The sequence below is a fragment of the Mesoplodon bidens genome (assembly GCF_964165515.1).
Source record: "Mesoplodon bidens genome assembly, chromosome: 1".
Classification (NCBI taxonomy): Eukaryota; Metazoa; Chordata; class Mammalia; order Artiodactyla; family Ziphiidae; genus Mesoplodon; species Mesoplodon bidens.
Window position 1 is genome coordinate 128,608,267 of NC_138176.1, and position 13,686 is coordinate 128,621,952.

The 13,686-nt window shown below is 31.9% G+C and overlaps 1 protein-coding gene across 1 annotated transcript in view; it reads left to right on the plus strand.

Moving 5' to 3' along the window:
- Positions 1 to 13,686, plus strand: part of TECRL (trans-2,3-enoyl-CoA reductase like) — a gene marked incomplete at both ends in the record, with an annotated part of 97,505 nt that overhangs the window by 55,069 nt on the left and 28,750 nt on the right. Inside the window, 2 exons of the mRNA XM_081231091.1 lie at positions 3,174 to 3,277; positions 10,352 to 10,467. Coding sequence (XP_081087217.1) covers positions 3,174 to 3,277; positions 10,352 to 10,467 — 220 coding nt within the window. The remainder of the gene's footprint in view (positions 1 to 3,173; positions 3,278 to 10,351; positions 10,468 to 13,686) is intronic.

A 13,686-nucleotide genomic window follows, 5' to 3' on the forward strand; every position in this document is an offset into this window, starting at 1 on the left:
TTTAGAGTCCTTTACAGTTTCCTGACACAAAAGACTGCTAAAACACAAATAAAAGAGTAAGCAATTGATTTTATGTGAAAAATAGCAAAGGTTTATTTAGCTCAGTGTTTCTTCTGAGCTGGGCTGGACTTGGCTTTGCTTGGTTATCTCACTCAAATAGCTACAGTCAACTGGTGGATTGTTGAAGACTGACCTTTTTAAGATGGCCACAACTACAGTCACTCCTCTCTGCTCTATGATTCATCAGAATATTCTGGGCTTGTTATCATGGTGTCGTCAGAGGTGCAAATAAATGAGTACAAGAACTCAAGAATTCATGAGATTCAGGCTTAGAACTGGGATATGATCCCTTGTCCCACATTCTATTTGTCAAAGCAATACACTAGGCTAGCCTATATTCAAGGGGTGGGAAAATAGACACCAACTCTTAATAGGAGGAACTAAAAGTCATATTGCAAATGGTGTTTTGGTAATGGTGAATAATTGCAGTCATTATTGCAATAAATCTGTCATACAAACTGGTAACTAAAATGTGCTCTCTCTTATTACTACAATTAATATACTTCATAATGTCCTGGAAGTACAGGGTTGAATTTCTAATTCTTAGAACCATTAGATTTGTCCAATAGAAAGTTGAAGCATGGGTAAAGTTGGTCCTTCTCTTCCCATCCCTGACTCCAACCATCCATACCCCATTATACAACAGCCTTGACAAACCTGTAAGGTTAGAAGTATGCACCTTAGTGTCTGGCCCATTCTTGGGAGAAAATGACCCCAAAAGATCCATCACTTGAGTTAATTCAGGCAGAAAATTCAGTGGTCTTAAATGGTCAAAGTATCATGTAGATGGATGGGCTTCCATTAGGCATGGTCTCCTGGACCCACATATTCCTCTCCCACTGGAAAATTTAAGCCAGCAATTGTACAGTGACTCTTCCTAGTGAGACAGGCTGGAGCCTGGGATCCTTTGCTGCAGTGCTGCAATGCTTGCACCTGGACACACCTCTCCTCAAGCAACAAAATACAAATAAACTGTATGGGACTAAAAATAAATTCATGTATGTGCAGTTGGGACAAATTCTGGACGGAAGATACAAAGAGACCAAAAAACCCACCTGCTACTTTTGAAGAGCCTGGAGGAAACGCGGGGGGGTCGGGAGCAAGAGCAGGGTACTGCGCATGACCCCTGCACACAACACCACCTAAGAGGTGGGCAAAACACCTAAGCCACCCCTCTGGCCCTATCTCTGGACACACCCCTACTCTCACTCCATATAAGGAACAAGTACGCCCCCGCCTCAGGGAGCAGGCAAGCAAGGAAATCTTTTGTTTGTTCTCTCTTCCCCCTGCTGTAGCAGGCGTCCCAATAAAACCTCACCTGAACTTCTTGTCTGATCAATTTCTACCAATTAAGGAGGCCAGAACCCTGGTCGGTAAAACTAGTATCAATATATTGAAGCTCTGTATCCTTCTTTCTGACTCCTTCATGCAGATTTAAAGAATTTGTTATTAACTCAGGCCCACCTAGATGACCTCTTTTGAAGTCATATATCATAACCTAATCAAGGAAGTGATAGCCTATTATATTCACGTTGTATTTATCAAAATTAATATATAACAATTTTATATTTTTATCTTACATTAAAATACCTATAATTGTAATTGTAAATCTATGCCTTGGAGTTTGAAAATTATCTAATGATAGTCACAAATTAACATCTTTTTCTTTCAATAATAGAGAATAAATGAAACCTGTACACGACTGAAGATAATATAAATCACAAATAGATTAGCATAAGCTATAATATAAATAAAAACAACAACAGCAACACTAATAGCATTATACTTGTGAGATACATCCATGTTGGTACATATGGCTCTAATCTACTCATTTTTCTTTCTGTACAGTATACTGTACAGAATATAAAAAAAATAAAAATAAATTATTTTAAAAAATGAAAAAAATAAAACAAAGTATAGTTATCCATATCTCATTTATGAACACAAAATTTTTTACAATGTTTTGCTAGTACAAACAGTGCTAAAAAGGACATCTTTGTACATATTCTTCAGGACACACTTGCCAGACTTACCTAGTGTTTATTTTTAAGAACAGAACATTTCCCTTACACATCTTCTGACATGTTCTGTTTACTTTCCTCCTATTTAATGAGAAATTCCTTCTCAGTAATCTTTGCAATATATATGTCTTCTTACTTCAAAAGCCTGGAGTGCTAGGAATCTCAGTCTTAGTTTCCATCTTTTCTTTTCAAACTGAATGCATAAATAATCTCATCATGCCCCATGGCTTTAACTGTTAATGACTTTTAAATAATCTACAGAACTACCCAACTGCCTACTTGACAGTTCCCACTTGCAGGTCTAATAGATATCACACACTAAATACACCCTAACCGAAATTTTCATTTTCACCCAAAATCCCGCTCTTTCCTCAATCTTCTTCATGACAGTTAATGATATTACAATGCACTTAAGTGCTCAGGTCAAAAATATAAGTACTGCCTGTATCTCACTGAATCCTTTTTTCTCTCAAGTTGAACCTGCTCTAAATTCAAAATATGTCTGGGATTGATGAAATTTTAACATTTCCACCAATGCCATGTCAATTCAAACAAACCTCATACCCTGATTGACGAATTTTGTCTTCCTCCTAAGTAATCTTGCTCCCTTTCTTCCCAGTTACCACACAGCACCCATAACCATCTTTTAAAAAGGTGAATCATGCCTATACCCAGGTGCTTTGCAATGACTTTTAAAATCATTCTACTCCAAATAAGTTATCTTATAATAAAATAATTTATAGAACAGTTGATATGTATATCTAATGGCACACAAAATTATACTTTAAAAATACCTCGTATCATAGTTGATTATGATATCACCTAATATTACATTTTCTCAGAACACAATATGATAGTAGCTAGTGGTAGTTTGTACTTTGTTTAAATAGCATTGGGAAACCACTGTGTATTTGAAAATTTGCCAGATATATTTTATAAAATGGGTTTATTCACGTTATCTTACTTTAAAGATTTACTGTAAATTGCGATTTCTATGTAAAATTCATCCTTAGCTTTCACTGGTTTCACATTAAAATTATTTATCATTATGCTTTGAAATTGTATTAAAATGATATTTCCTTGTTGTTTAAGGTGGGCCCTTTTTGAAGGACTACATAACCATTCAAAGTGTTGCATCTTCCTCCATTGTCACACTTTATTTTACAGACCTAGGTCAACAAGTCAGTTGGACTACAGTAAGTATCGATTTGAAATGCAATAAACATGTCCCACATTTTGACGTAATTTGTTGACATAGAGGACATTTTCTGTCAAATAAATTCATAGTGAAACAAAATATTGCACTAAAGGTATTTTAAATTTTCCATTCTTACTATGATCAGTGGCCAAATTTCCATTCAAGATTTGGAGAAATGAAAATACATGGTTGACAGAAGGAGGATAAATCCCTTTTTAAACATCTATCTATCTTATGACCGATGGCTTTCTGCTTTCCCTATGTTTTGTCAGTTACATAGTGTTTCTTCAACTTTTCCTTCTAAGAGCCTCGGGATAATGAAGACCCATTTGTTTGGAAAGAGTGGAGAGAGAATATTCAATAAAAAATATTCCAAGTCAGTGGGGAGGACATTTTAAAGACTGAGAATGAAGTAGTAAGACTTCTTTGTGTTCTCAGAGGTGGGGCATTCTTCTGACTTTCTTGAAGGAGGTGTTTTCAAAGTGGTGGCAACTGAATCCAATAACATTAGAAGAATGAAGACCATATTAAAAAACAGGAGGACTAAGAAACATAAAATACTTGACACTACTTCACAAGTATTGACGTATTCATGAGTAATGGAATAGATGGATGGAATATCTTCAGTAGAAAGAAGCTATGAATCTATGTGGTATTTAGTGACAGGCAGTTAAGGAGTTAATCTGATAAATAATTTTGACTAGTGCAATCATTCTATTATTCAATTAAATTAAACCTATTTTTATATTGTTCAACCTTTTAAAGTTTTTTTTTCTGATTACATTCTATTTCATATTTGTGATATGGTTACTTTTTAAATATTTTCTATTCAAAATGGCTTTCTTTTGCCAGCAGAGTGCTTTGAGTTTTCCCTTTATAGTTAAACAATCAATTTTTTAAATTATTACAGACACAGGATAATTTATACATTGTTATTTAATTCTCAAAAGGAGAAATTCCAGTTTACATTCATTAATCAAAATGTTGTCACATGCTTTACTTTTCCAGCAATTTCTCCTTTAACATACATTATCTTCCTGTATTTAGATAATTATTTTAGTGTGTTTGGTTAAATGGTTCCTTTAGTTTCCAAGATTTTCTGAGCCTTTGAGTACTAATTTGTTGCACTAAAAACTGAGTTTATAGTATTCTGAATCCTTGTGAAGTATATCATAATGTTGACAAAACAACATACTAATACATGCATCATATAAGAAAAGGGTTTAATGTTTAAATGTGATATCTACAGACCTTTGCTAAAAGAGATCTTAGACTAGCAGATTTTGATTTTTGAAGGTTAAAATATTCACAGTCTTTGTCCACATTTATGATGAAAAGGGAATTCTGTCTACAGAAGTAGTATCAGAGTGCGTGACAATAACTGTGAGTTCATAAGAAATTCCAGCTGCAGCATTTGGATAAGCACTGAGGAGAAAAAGTGCTAAGGTAGAATTCTATGACAATTGTACTAGAAAATTATAGCTTATTTGGGAAGAAAGTCATTTAGGTGACAAAGAGAACTCTGAAAATAGGCTGGCTATTTTAAAATCAACCCTATGGTTCACACACTCTTTTGCTCCAAATGAATCAGTCCTATTAAATGCTAAAAATATACACATTATATTGCAATCACACCCACTCTATATCAACCAAATTATACAATAAAAGCAATATTTTACCACACATAACATTGTTGCACATTCATAAAATATTAAAATGTACTCCTATAATAAAAGTATTATCATAAGTATTCTTTTTGTGAGAAATAATCTCTTTAATTTAGCAAAGTCAAAATTAAGATTTTAATAATATTTTTCATGAAATAAGTGTTTGTTACAGAATATTGAGAAAATTCTTGCCTCATGGAACTTATTGGAAGACTTAGGAGAAAGGTTTATTATAATAATATAATAATCCCCATCATACAAATCCTATTAACTAAAGATCTTATTCAGTTTTCACCATTTTTATATTCATTCATGTGTGTATATAGTCCTATGCAATTTATCTCTTGCATAGATTCATGTATCCACCACCAAAATCAGATACGGAATTATTCATTCCCACAAAGGAACTCCCTCATATTACCCCTCTGTATTCACACACTCTTTTTCCTGTCCTGGGGCAACAACCAATCTGTTTTTCAACTCTATATTTCTGTCATGTGGCAATTGCTATATAAACAGAATCAAATATTTTTTGATTGATGTTTATTTGTCTCTAAGCATAGTGCCCTTGGGATCCATCCTGGTTGTTGCATGTATATCAATACTTAGCTTCTTTTTATTGGTGAGTGATACTCCGTTGTATGTATGTAACAGGGTTTGTTTAATTATTCACCCATTGACAGACATTTGACTGGTTGTCAGTATTTTGCTGTTACAAATAAAGCTACTACCTACCTGAGTGTAGGTGTTGGTATGAACATAGTTTTTTTATTTCTCTGGGACCACTGTTGAGTTTTAAGAGTAACTTTTATATTCTACATACAAGTCCTTTGTCTGATACATGGTTTGCAAATATTTTCTCTCAGTTTTAACTAGTCTTTTCACCCTATTAACAGGACTTTTGTTGTACAAAAAGTTTTCAATTTTAATGCAACCTAATTTAGTAATGTTTTCTTTTAAGGATCTTGCCTTCACTATCATATGTAAGAAACTTTTGCCTAGCCTTAGGCCCAGCAGTTTTTCTTTTATGAGTTCTTCTAATAGTTTAATATTTTATGTTTTAATCATAGTTTTTTTTATTCTAAAGAATTATCTATTTTTAATTGTCAAACTTAATGTTTATTTTTAATTTGCCTCATGTGTCCTATAATCTATTTTTTGATTTTTTTTTTTCTTACTCCATATGGATTAATTGTCATACTATCTTTTCTATTAGCCTCTCTGGTATTTTGGTTGTTATATCTTATTTTTCACTAACTCTAGTGATTACCCAAGAGATTACAATGTGCATCTTTAAAATATTAAATACTAATAAAAATTGTTTGTTTATTAATGTGAAAATACTTCACAGAGAGTTGAATACCTTTAAGGTATTTAGGCTCCTCTTGACTTTTCTATTACTGTGATATATTTTAATTATATACTTTAAAGTTAAAATCTACTACTATAATATCACATGGCCAATCTTTATTTAGATTTATCCTTTTTACTGCAATTTCATTTTTCCTTCTAATACTGAGCTTACAACTGATACCATTATTCTTCTTCCTTAAAAACACTTTTAATGCTTTATTCTGGTTCTGTCTTTGATGAGTCCTCTCAATTATTGTTCATCTTAAAATGTATTTATTGAACTTATTTAACTTCTATTCTTAGAGAATACTTTTGCAGAAAAAAATACATGTTGGCAATTATTTTTGTCTTTATTTCACAAAATTGCATTATTTTGACTTCTGACTCCCATTCTTTTTGTTGAAAAGTCTACTGTACTCCTTAAGTCTTTTCCCTGGCTTATTTAAAATTCTACTTTTGTTTGATTATCAGAAGTTTGATTATGGTGTACATAGTTATGATTGTGGTTTTATATTTATCCTGCTTTGGGTTTATGTGTTATCTGAGTCTATGGTTTGATATATATTTAATTTGAAAAATTAGCATAATCTTGTCATCTTTTGATTCTCTATTATTCTCTTTATATTCTCCTTCTGGGATTCATATTACGTTTTCATACTTTTCTTTCCAGAGTTTTCAAATATCTGCCTAAATTCTCAACCTTTTATTTTTCTTTGAACATTAAAATATTGTTTTCTAAATCTAACTGATAATTCTGTTATGTGAATCTTTAGTTCTCCTGTTTTCAATGTCTTTCGGTTATGGTCACAATATCTTCACTCCTTGTATACCTTCATATTTCTGTCTTAGTGTGGGAAAATTTACGTGAATAAATTTAAAGATAACTTGAGGCCTAAGATGATGTTATTGTCTTTCAAAGATAATCTATCATTCTGCAGATGGACTAATGGCACTATTGTGTACAGGTCATCTCATTCCAATCCATGATTGAAATGATTTCAGACTGAGCTTCAGTATCTATGAAGACAGATCTATTTCTGCCTCATCTTCACTCCTAAGTTGTAACTCTTCTAGATCCCAACCCAAATCCTGGAGATTTTACAGAGCCACCTCGGTCTTTGAAAGATACCAAGCAATAATTTTTCTACTTCCATTCTCAAGCACCCTCAAAAGATTTGGTCTTTTTATCAGGCTGTTACCAAGCTTCATATCCCAGGTCAATCACTACTCTGGAGCTCCATTTAAAACATCTTGACCTTCTAATTCTTCAGTGACTCAGTAGCTCTTTGGAGCCTGAAAAACATTTCAATCAATTTTTCTTGCTGATCTCATTAGGATGGTTTGTTTGAATAACATGGGAATAGAATTCTCTGTTATATGTTATGCATATAATAGTTATTTTTTCTTTAAAAAAAAACTTCTAGTATCATATTAGCTTCAATAGTATTCACTGAGTAAAAAGTGATATTACTACTGGGAAATGTTTTTGTAATTTTACTTAGTAGCTCTCCTATCTTTGGAAAATTAAGGTTGGCACTACTTTATTTTTGTCAGCAATTTCCAACAACTGTGAAATGTGCAATTTATTTTGACTGTCAATTGCTATTTTAGAAAATAATTAAAGCCAACACCACCCTAATAACGACAGGACTAAAAAAAAAAAAAATAAGGGAGAATGAAATACATTAAGTGCAGTCTGAGTACAAGGGTCTTAATCAGTTCACAACATTTGCAGCTGAATGTTTCAATTTATATTCTCTAAACAGCTTATTGCCTTTTTCCTTTTCAATTTAGACATACACCAATTTGAATATTCCACAGAAGCTCCAAAAATCCCAATTACATAGCTTGCCTAGTAGAAATAATGGATTTTACATTTAAAGCAACACCTAGTTTAAAACAGAGAACTTTCTATAAGGAGAAGCATGAAAATAACTTGATGTCAGAAATAAATTGGAATTTAAAAGTAGTATATATCTTCAAAGTAAAAAGAAAGTGCATCTGCTTATTTTGAATATAGAATCTCTATTAAACTTTTGGATTATGGAGTTCCCAGTCTTTGTAAATTCACCTGCTTTGCTTAGGCTGTATACCTGTAAATACATATGTTTGTATGTTTATTTTGTCTTTAGTCTTGTTTTTACTCTCTTTTTTGGTAGAAGAAGAGCAATTCCTGTTTCAGAAGTCTGTTTTATTAATATTTCTCTACATGGCTCTTGTTTTTCTTTACTCTAAATCTATTTTCTGATTACTTCCTAAATATAATCAAACATCTCTATTCCTTCTATCTGCACCCAAATAGACATTTTGCTTGAAAGATGCATTGTCTAAAAGTTATTGCTTATTATCCTCCAGTTCTTTCAGGTCCGGATGTATCCTTCATACTTTGGTACTCTTTTAACCCCCATGTTTCAGCATGAACAATATTTGTGATAAAATGCTGGGTCTTCTACAACATATTATTGTAAGTTAGCAGGCTCCCCTGATTTTTTTAGGAGATGATGGAGATAAGATTGTAGTTTAATTTTCTCTGATCCAAAAAAGTTTCATATTTGTGATAACATTTTTACTAACTTAATAAAGAGTGACATTTGGTCACTCATACAACATTTTTCATTTTTGACATATTACAATAGAACTTGCTCAAAATTGACTTGACTAGGTCAGAGGCATTGAAATAGATATTTTAAACTTTTTGTTGTAATAAAACAATCACTATCCTAATTATTCTAGAGTATTATTAACTAGATTCTATTATCAGACATTCAAAAGTGGTAAATATTTTTATTCCATATCTGAATAATCAGGAATGCTGTATGCCATAAACTAATATAGTCTCTTCTCTAAGTAAAAATGTCACTTTAATACTGAATTTATCGGATATTGCACTGTTCTTATCCTCATATAAACGTCGTTCTTGCATCATGAGATAATAAGTATCATTTTTAAAAAGTATAACTGAAGAAACCTGCATGTATAAATAGCTATTTATACGTGTGTATATATACATATATATGTAATTATATATGTATGTGAATAAATCATATATTTTAACCATGTAGCTACACAAAATTCACACCAGAGATAAGAGCATAATTAATAATCAATGTGACCACCTGTATTTTTGAGCAAAATATGTACTTCAAGTTTCCTACCTTAGAAAAATGATGAAAATGGGCAAAGACAAAGCAAAGTAGTAATGGCAGTCAAATTTATCATTGTTATGTTTGTATTCTTTCTCTTCTCTTTGAACACCCATAGGGGAAATTATTTTTGCTTTTTTGTCTGAAATTTTCAGAATGTGACTTTAACCTGGTTTTAGCATCAAAATAAAACCAAATAATTGACAGTCACCAGATTCAGAAAACTATTAGAAAACAAGTCAATTATCTTTCTGCAATCACAAGGTCTCATTTTCAATTATCTTTCCAATTTTTATGGTTGTCTCTCTGTGGATTGAGTATCTCTCTCCACATACATGGTTGCCACTTAGCTCCAGAATTCAGAAGTCAATCTTATAAAACTACTCACTCAGACTCATTAGAATTAATCTAAAATTTCCAAAAGAGAGAAGTAAATTATTTCAATCTGAATAAGTGTCAAATCAATTGAGTTCAAAATGACATGGCCATAAAAAGATTAAAAGAAAGAAAGAGAAACTATTTCCCATTCCATTCAATGACAAAGACAGTTAACACAAAAGATTCATTTGTATGGGGCTGGAGAGACATGAGAAATGCATTTATGATTGTGTGATTAAATAAAAATTCCTGTGTACTATTTATGAAGAAATCATTATGTTCAATATTTTTAGTTAAATTAACCATTTATGATTGTCCTTTTCCTTAACACTTGGATACTTCTTCCAAGGAAGACTTCTTGCTATTTGCGATAGCACTTAATTTAGTTCTTTTTCAAGAATAGATGCTCACCTGTCCATTTCACAATTTACGTAGCAGGCTAAGTCTGTGGACATGTTTATTATGGTCCTAAGTAAATCTTAATCATATCTATAAAATGTACTGTTAATCTAAATCACCTTCTTTTTTTAGGTATTTTTGGCTGAATACACAGGACCTCTGCTAATATATCTCCTCTTTTATTTGAGGATTCCATATATATATGACATGAAAGAAAGCTCTAGAAGATTACGTCACCCAGTGGTACAGTAAGTAATACATATACATGGAACATATAGATTAAGGAGGAGACAAACTAGTACACAGATATTATGCTAATAAATACTTTTTGTAAATGCAATTATAGTGGATTCAGCTTTAGGGTAATATATTTTAGATAACAAGAAGTAATGTATGCATGCCAACTTTTAAGTTTATAAACAGGAACTATTACTTAATATACTTAATACTTTAAGTATACCTTAAAACAGAGGTAATTTCAGTTAATTATGATCACAATCAACAAGAGAAAAGCTTAATATTAAAAAGTTGAGAGGCCATATATAGGACTCAAAATATTAATACTTCTCTAAAAACATGGGCAACATGGCATAGAAAAGAAATAATGACTGAACTAATAAACTGGAAGAAAAAGGTTTTAAAAATTACAAAATCAAATTTTACTTTTAACCAGGACAGATATCAAAGCAGAATATATAGCTATAGTTCTTCACGTATTGTGGAAATAATCTCCCTCTCTCTCTCTCGCTCTCTCTCTCTCTCTCTCTCTCTCTCTCTCTCTCTCTCTCTTCATATCAAATAACAAATTAAAGAGAATGAATAATCATTCAAGATGCTATGTTGACATGTAGAGTTACCAATTTGTTAAAAAAAAAAAAAAAAGGAACCTGGGCAAATGACTAAACTCTAAGTGAATTAAGAAGCAAAATTCAGGTCATAAGGATGCTAGAAGACAGAGAATAATTTGACTCCTGGATTTCTCATCTCAGATTTGTCTTTCCTTCACTCTTAATTCTGTACTCCAGCCACAATTACCACCTTTCTTGTCCTGATACTTACCATGCCCTTACACACCATCCCTCTTCCTCCATCCTTCCTCCATTGCCTCCCTCTTCTTTATTTTTTTCAAACTTCAAATAGAGCACAATATTACTTAGTATTAGCCATTCCTATTCCTTCAATGAGAAATACGTTACTAAAATGTTTTTCCTTTATACAATTTATTACTTTAGAATTATATATTTACATAGTCATTTGTGTCTTTCCCTCTATAGAGTTTAACTTCTATAATGGGTGTCTTTTGGTGTTCAGTCAATTTTGCTGCTTAACACATTACCTGATTTATAAAAAATACTCAATAGTAATGTTCTGAATGAATAAATACATGAACCAGTTACATGAAAATTTATTTTACATTAGGCACTTTTAGAGTATAAAAACAGAGGAACCTGATCTGGATGTGAGTTCTGAGATGGGCTTTTCTACGAAAGTTATATTTGAACATTTTTCTTTGTTTTCTGAAGGGACGTGTCAGATTTTAACTAGTAAATCTGAGGAATCTTCATATGGAAATTATCTGTGGTACGTAGCAGTTTGATGCTTTGTAGGAGCAGACAGAAAGCTAGTAGAGCACAGGCACAGAGAAGCAAGGGGAGATTGGATCTCAGGGATCATAGTCAGGTCAGTATCTGACAATTTGCTCAGGGCCTTTTGGAATGTTAAAGTCTACCTTTCTTTTTCTTAAGTTAAGAGAATGCTCAATTCATTTAGAAAGAGTCTGGGGTGGAGTGTTCATAAGAGAATGTAATTGCCCTCATTTTTTAGATCAAACATATATATGTGTACCAGATATATATCACAGCATGAAAAAAGAACACTTTTTTTTCCTCAGCAGCATTCTCAAAGGAATTGACCGATACTTGGTTATTATTCTTAAACACAAACACAGCATGTTTTATAACATCTCAGTGATAAATGTATCTGTTCCACATTCTTCCTAAGGAGCAAATATGTGAAGTTTATATTAAATCATTCAGAGGAGATACACACAAACACACAAACTACTTTTGAAATTTAAATGTCTAGTAGAGGTCAGGTCATCCCTCATATACCACACTCCATCTAAAAAAACTCTAAAATCTTCTATTTGTTGCCTTTCCTGAGCCCTTCTCAACTCCTGGAATCCTTCCACTGTGCCCTCTGCAATTCAAAATCCACTGTTAGCAAAATTTCTTATATTGTCAACCTTTTATCTGAATATTGCCTTCATATTCTTCCTCAACAGAAACCTGGTACACTGCCTCCCTTGCAGCTCTATAAAGTGTCTTCTTTCACAGCCCTCATACCTTGAAACTTACTTGATGAAACATAAGATATTTTCAAATATTATATTTGGGAAAAAGAGACCCAAGCCTAGTTATGGATGTTCAATTAGTTTAGCACTGGAAAGAGAAAGAGTTGATGTTTGAAGGGAAGTCAACCATAATTAAATTGAAAGAATATTTTGGAATGAAATCAGACTTGGTAAGTGCAAAGTCCAATAATGTGCAAAGTGGTATATATCCAGATATTAAGTCATAGCTAGCTGCTATGATAATATCTATGCCCTAATGGTATAATATAAATTAAATATGTGAACTAATTTAATCATAGTTTAAATTAAAATTTCTCATTTAGTGCTCTGCTACATTGCTGGGCATAAGATAATTTTTCTGCTTTCTTACAAAATGGAAAATTCTACTACTCAAGTATTTATATAAATATTCTGAAAAAGAACCAACAAGTTAAGAGAGATGCTGATTCTCTTACCAGTCCTTTGAACCCACATGCAACCTTCTATATCAGGATGTTTGTTTTTGCTTCTCTTACTGTCTAGAAAGCTCTGTCCCCAAATATCTACACTTTGTTTTCTCACTTCTTTCAGGATTTGTCTATTGTTCTTAGATATACACATCACACAGAACATGTCTCTCCCATAATAGGTGCACAATTATATTTTTATGAATTAATGAATAATGATATATTCCCTAATGATTTAGCCAGGTTGGTTTGTTTTTGTTTGATTATTTGTTTTCCCTAAAGTCATTCTTATTAATACCAGAAATCATTAATTCATTGTGTTTAATATAAACACAGTGTAGACTCAATGTTTGATTTTACATCTGTAAATGAAATGCTTATTTTTATGCTTAACCTTTATACATTTAAGTATACAGTCTTTGATCCTTATTGATTTTCTTGAAAAACAATTATAGTTTTTGAAGTTTTACAGGTTTATTTATAATAAAATAGGTGCATATTTTAATAGAAATATATTTTAAATATAAACAAGAAAACATGCTTCTATAAATCATATTTGACATTTACTTTTTAAATATTAGTTATACAAATGACAAGAAGAGGTGATATGTTAGAATAGTAACAAAAACAAAGCAACACAAAATACTGCAATATGTTAGGCAGTCAAA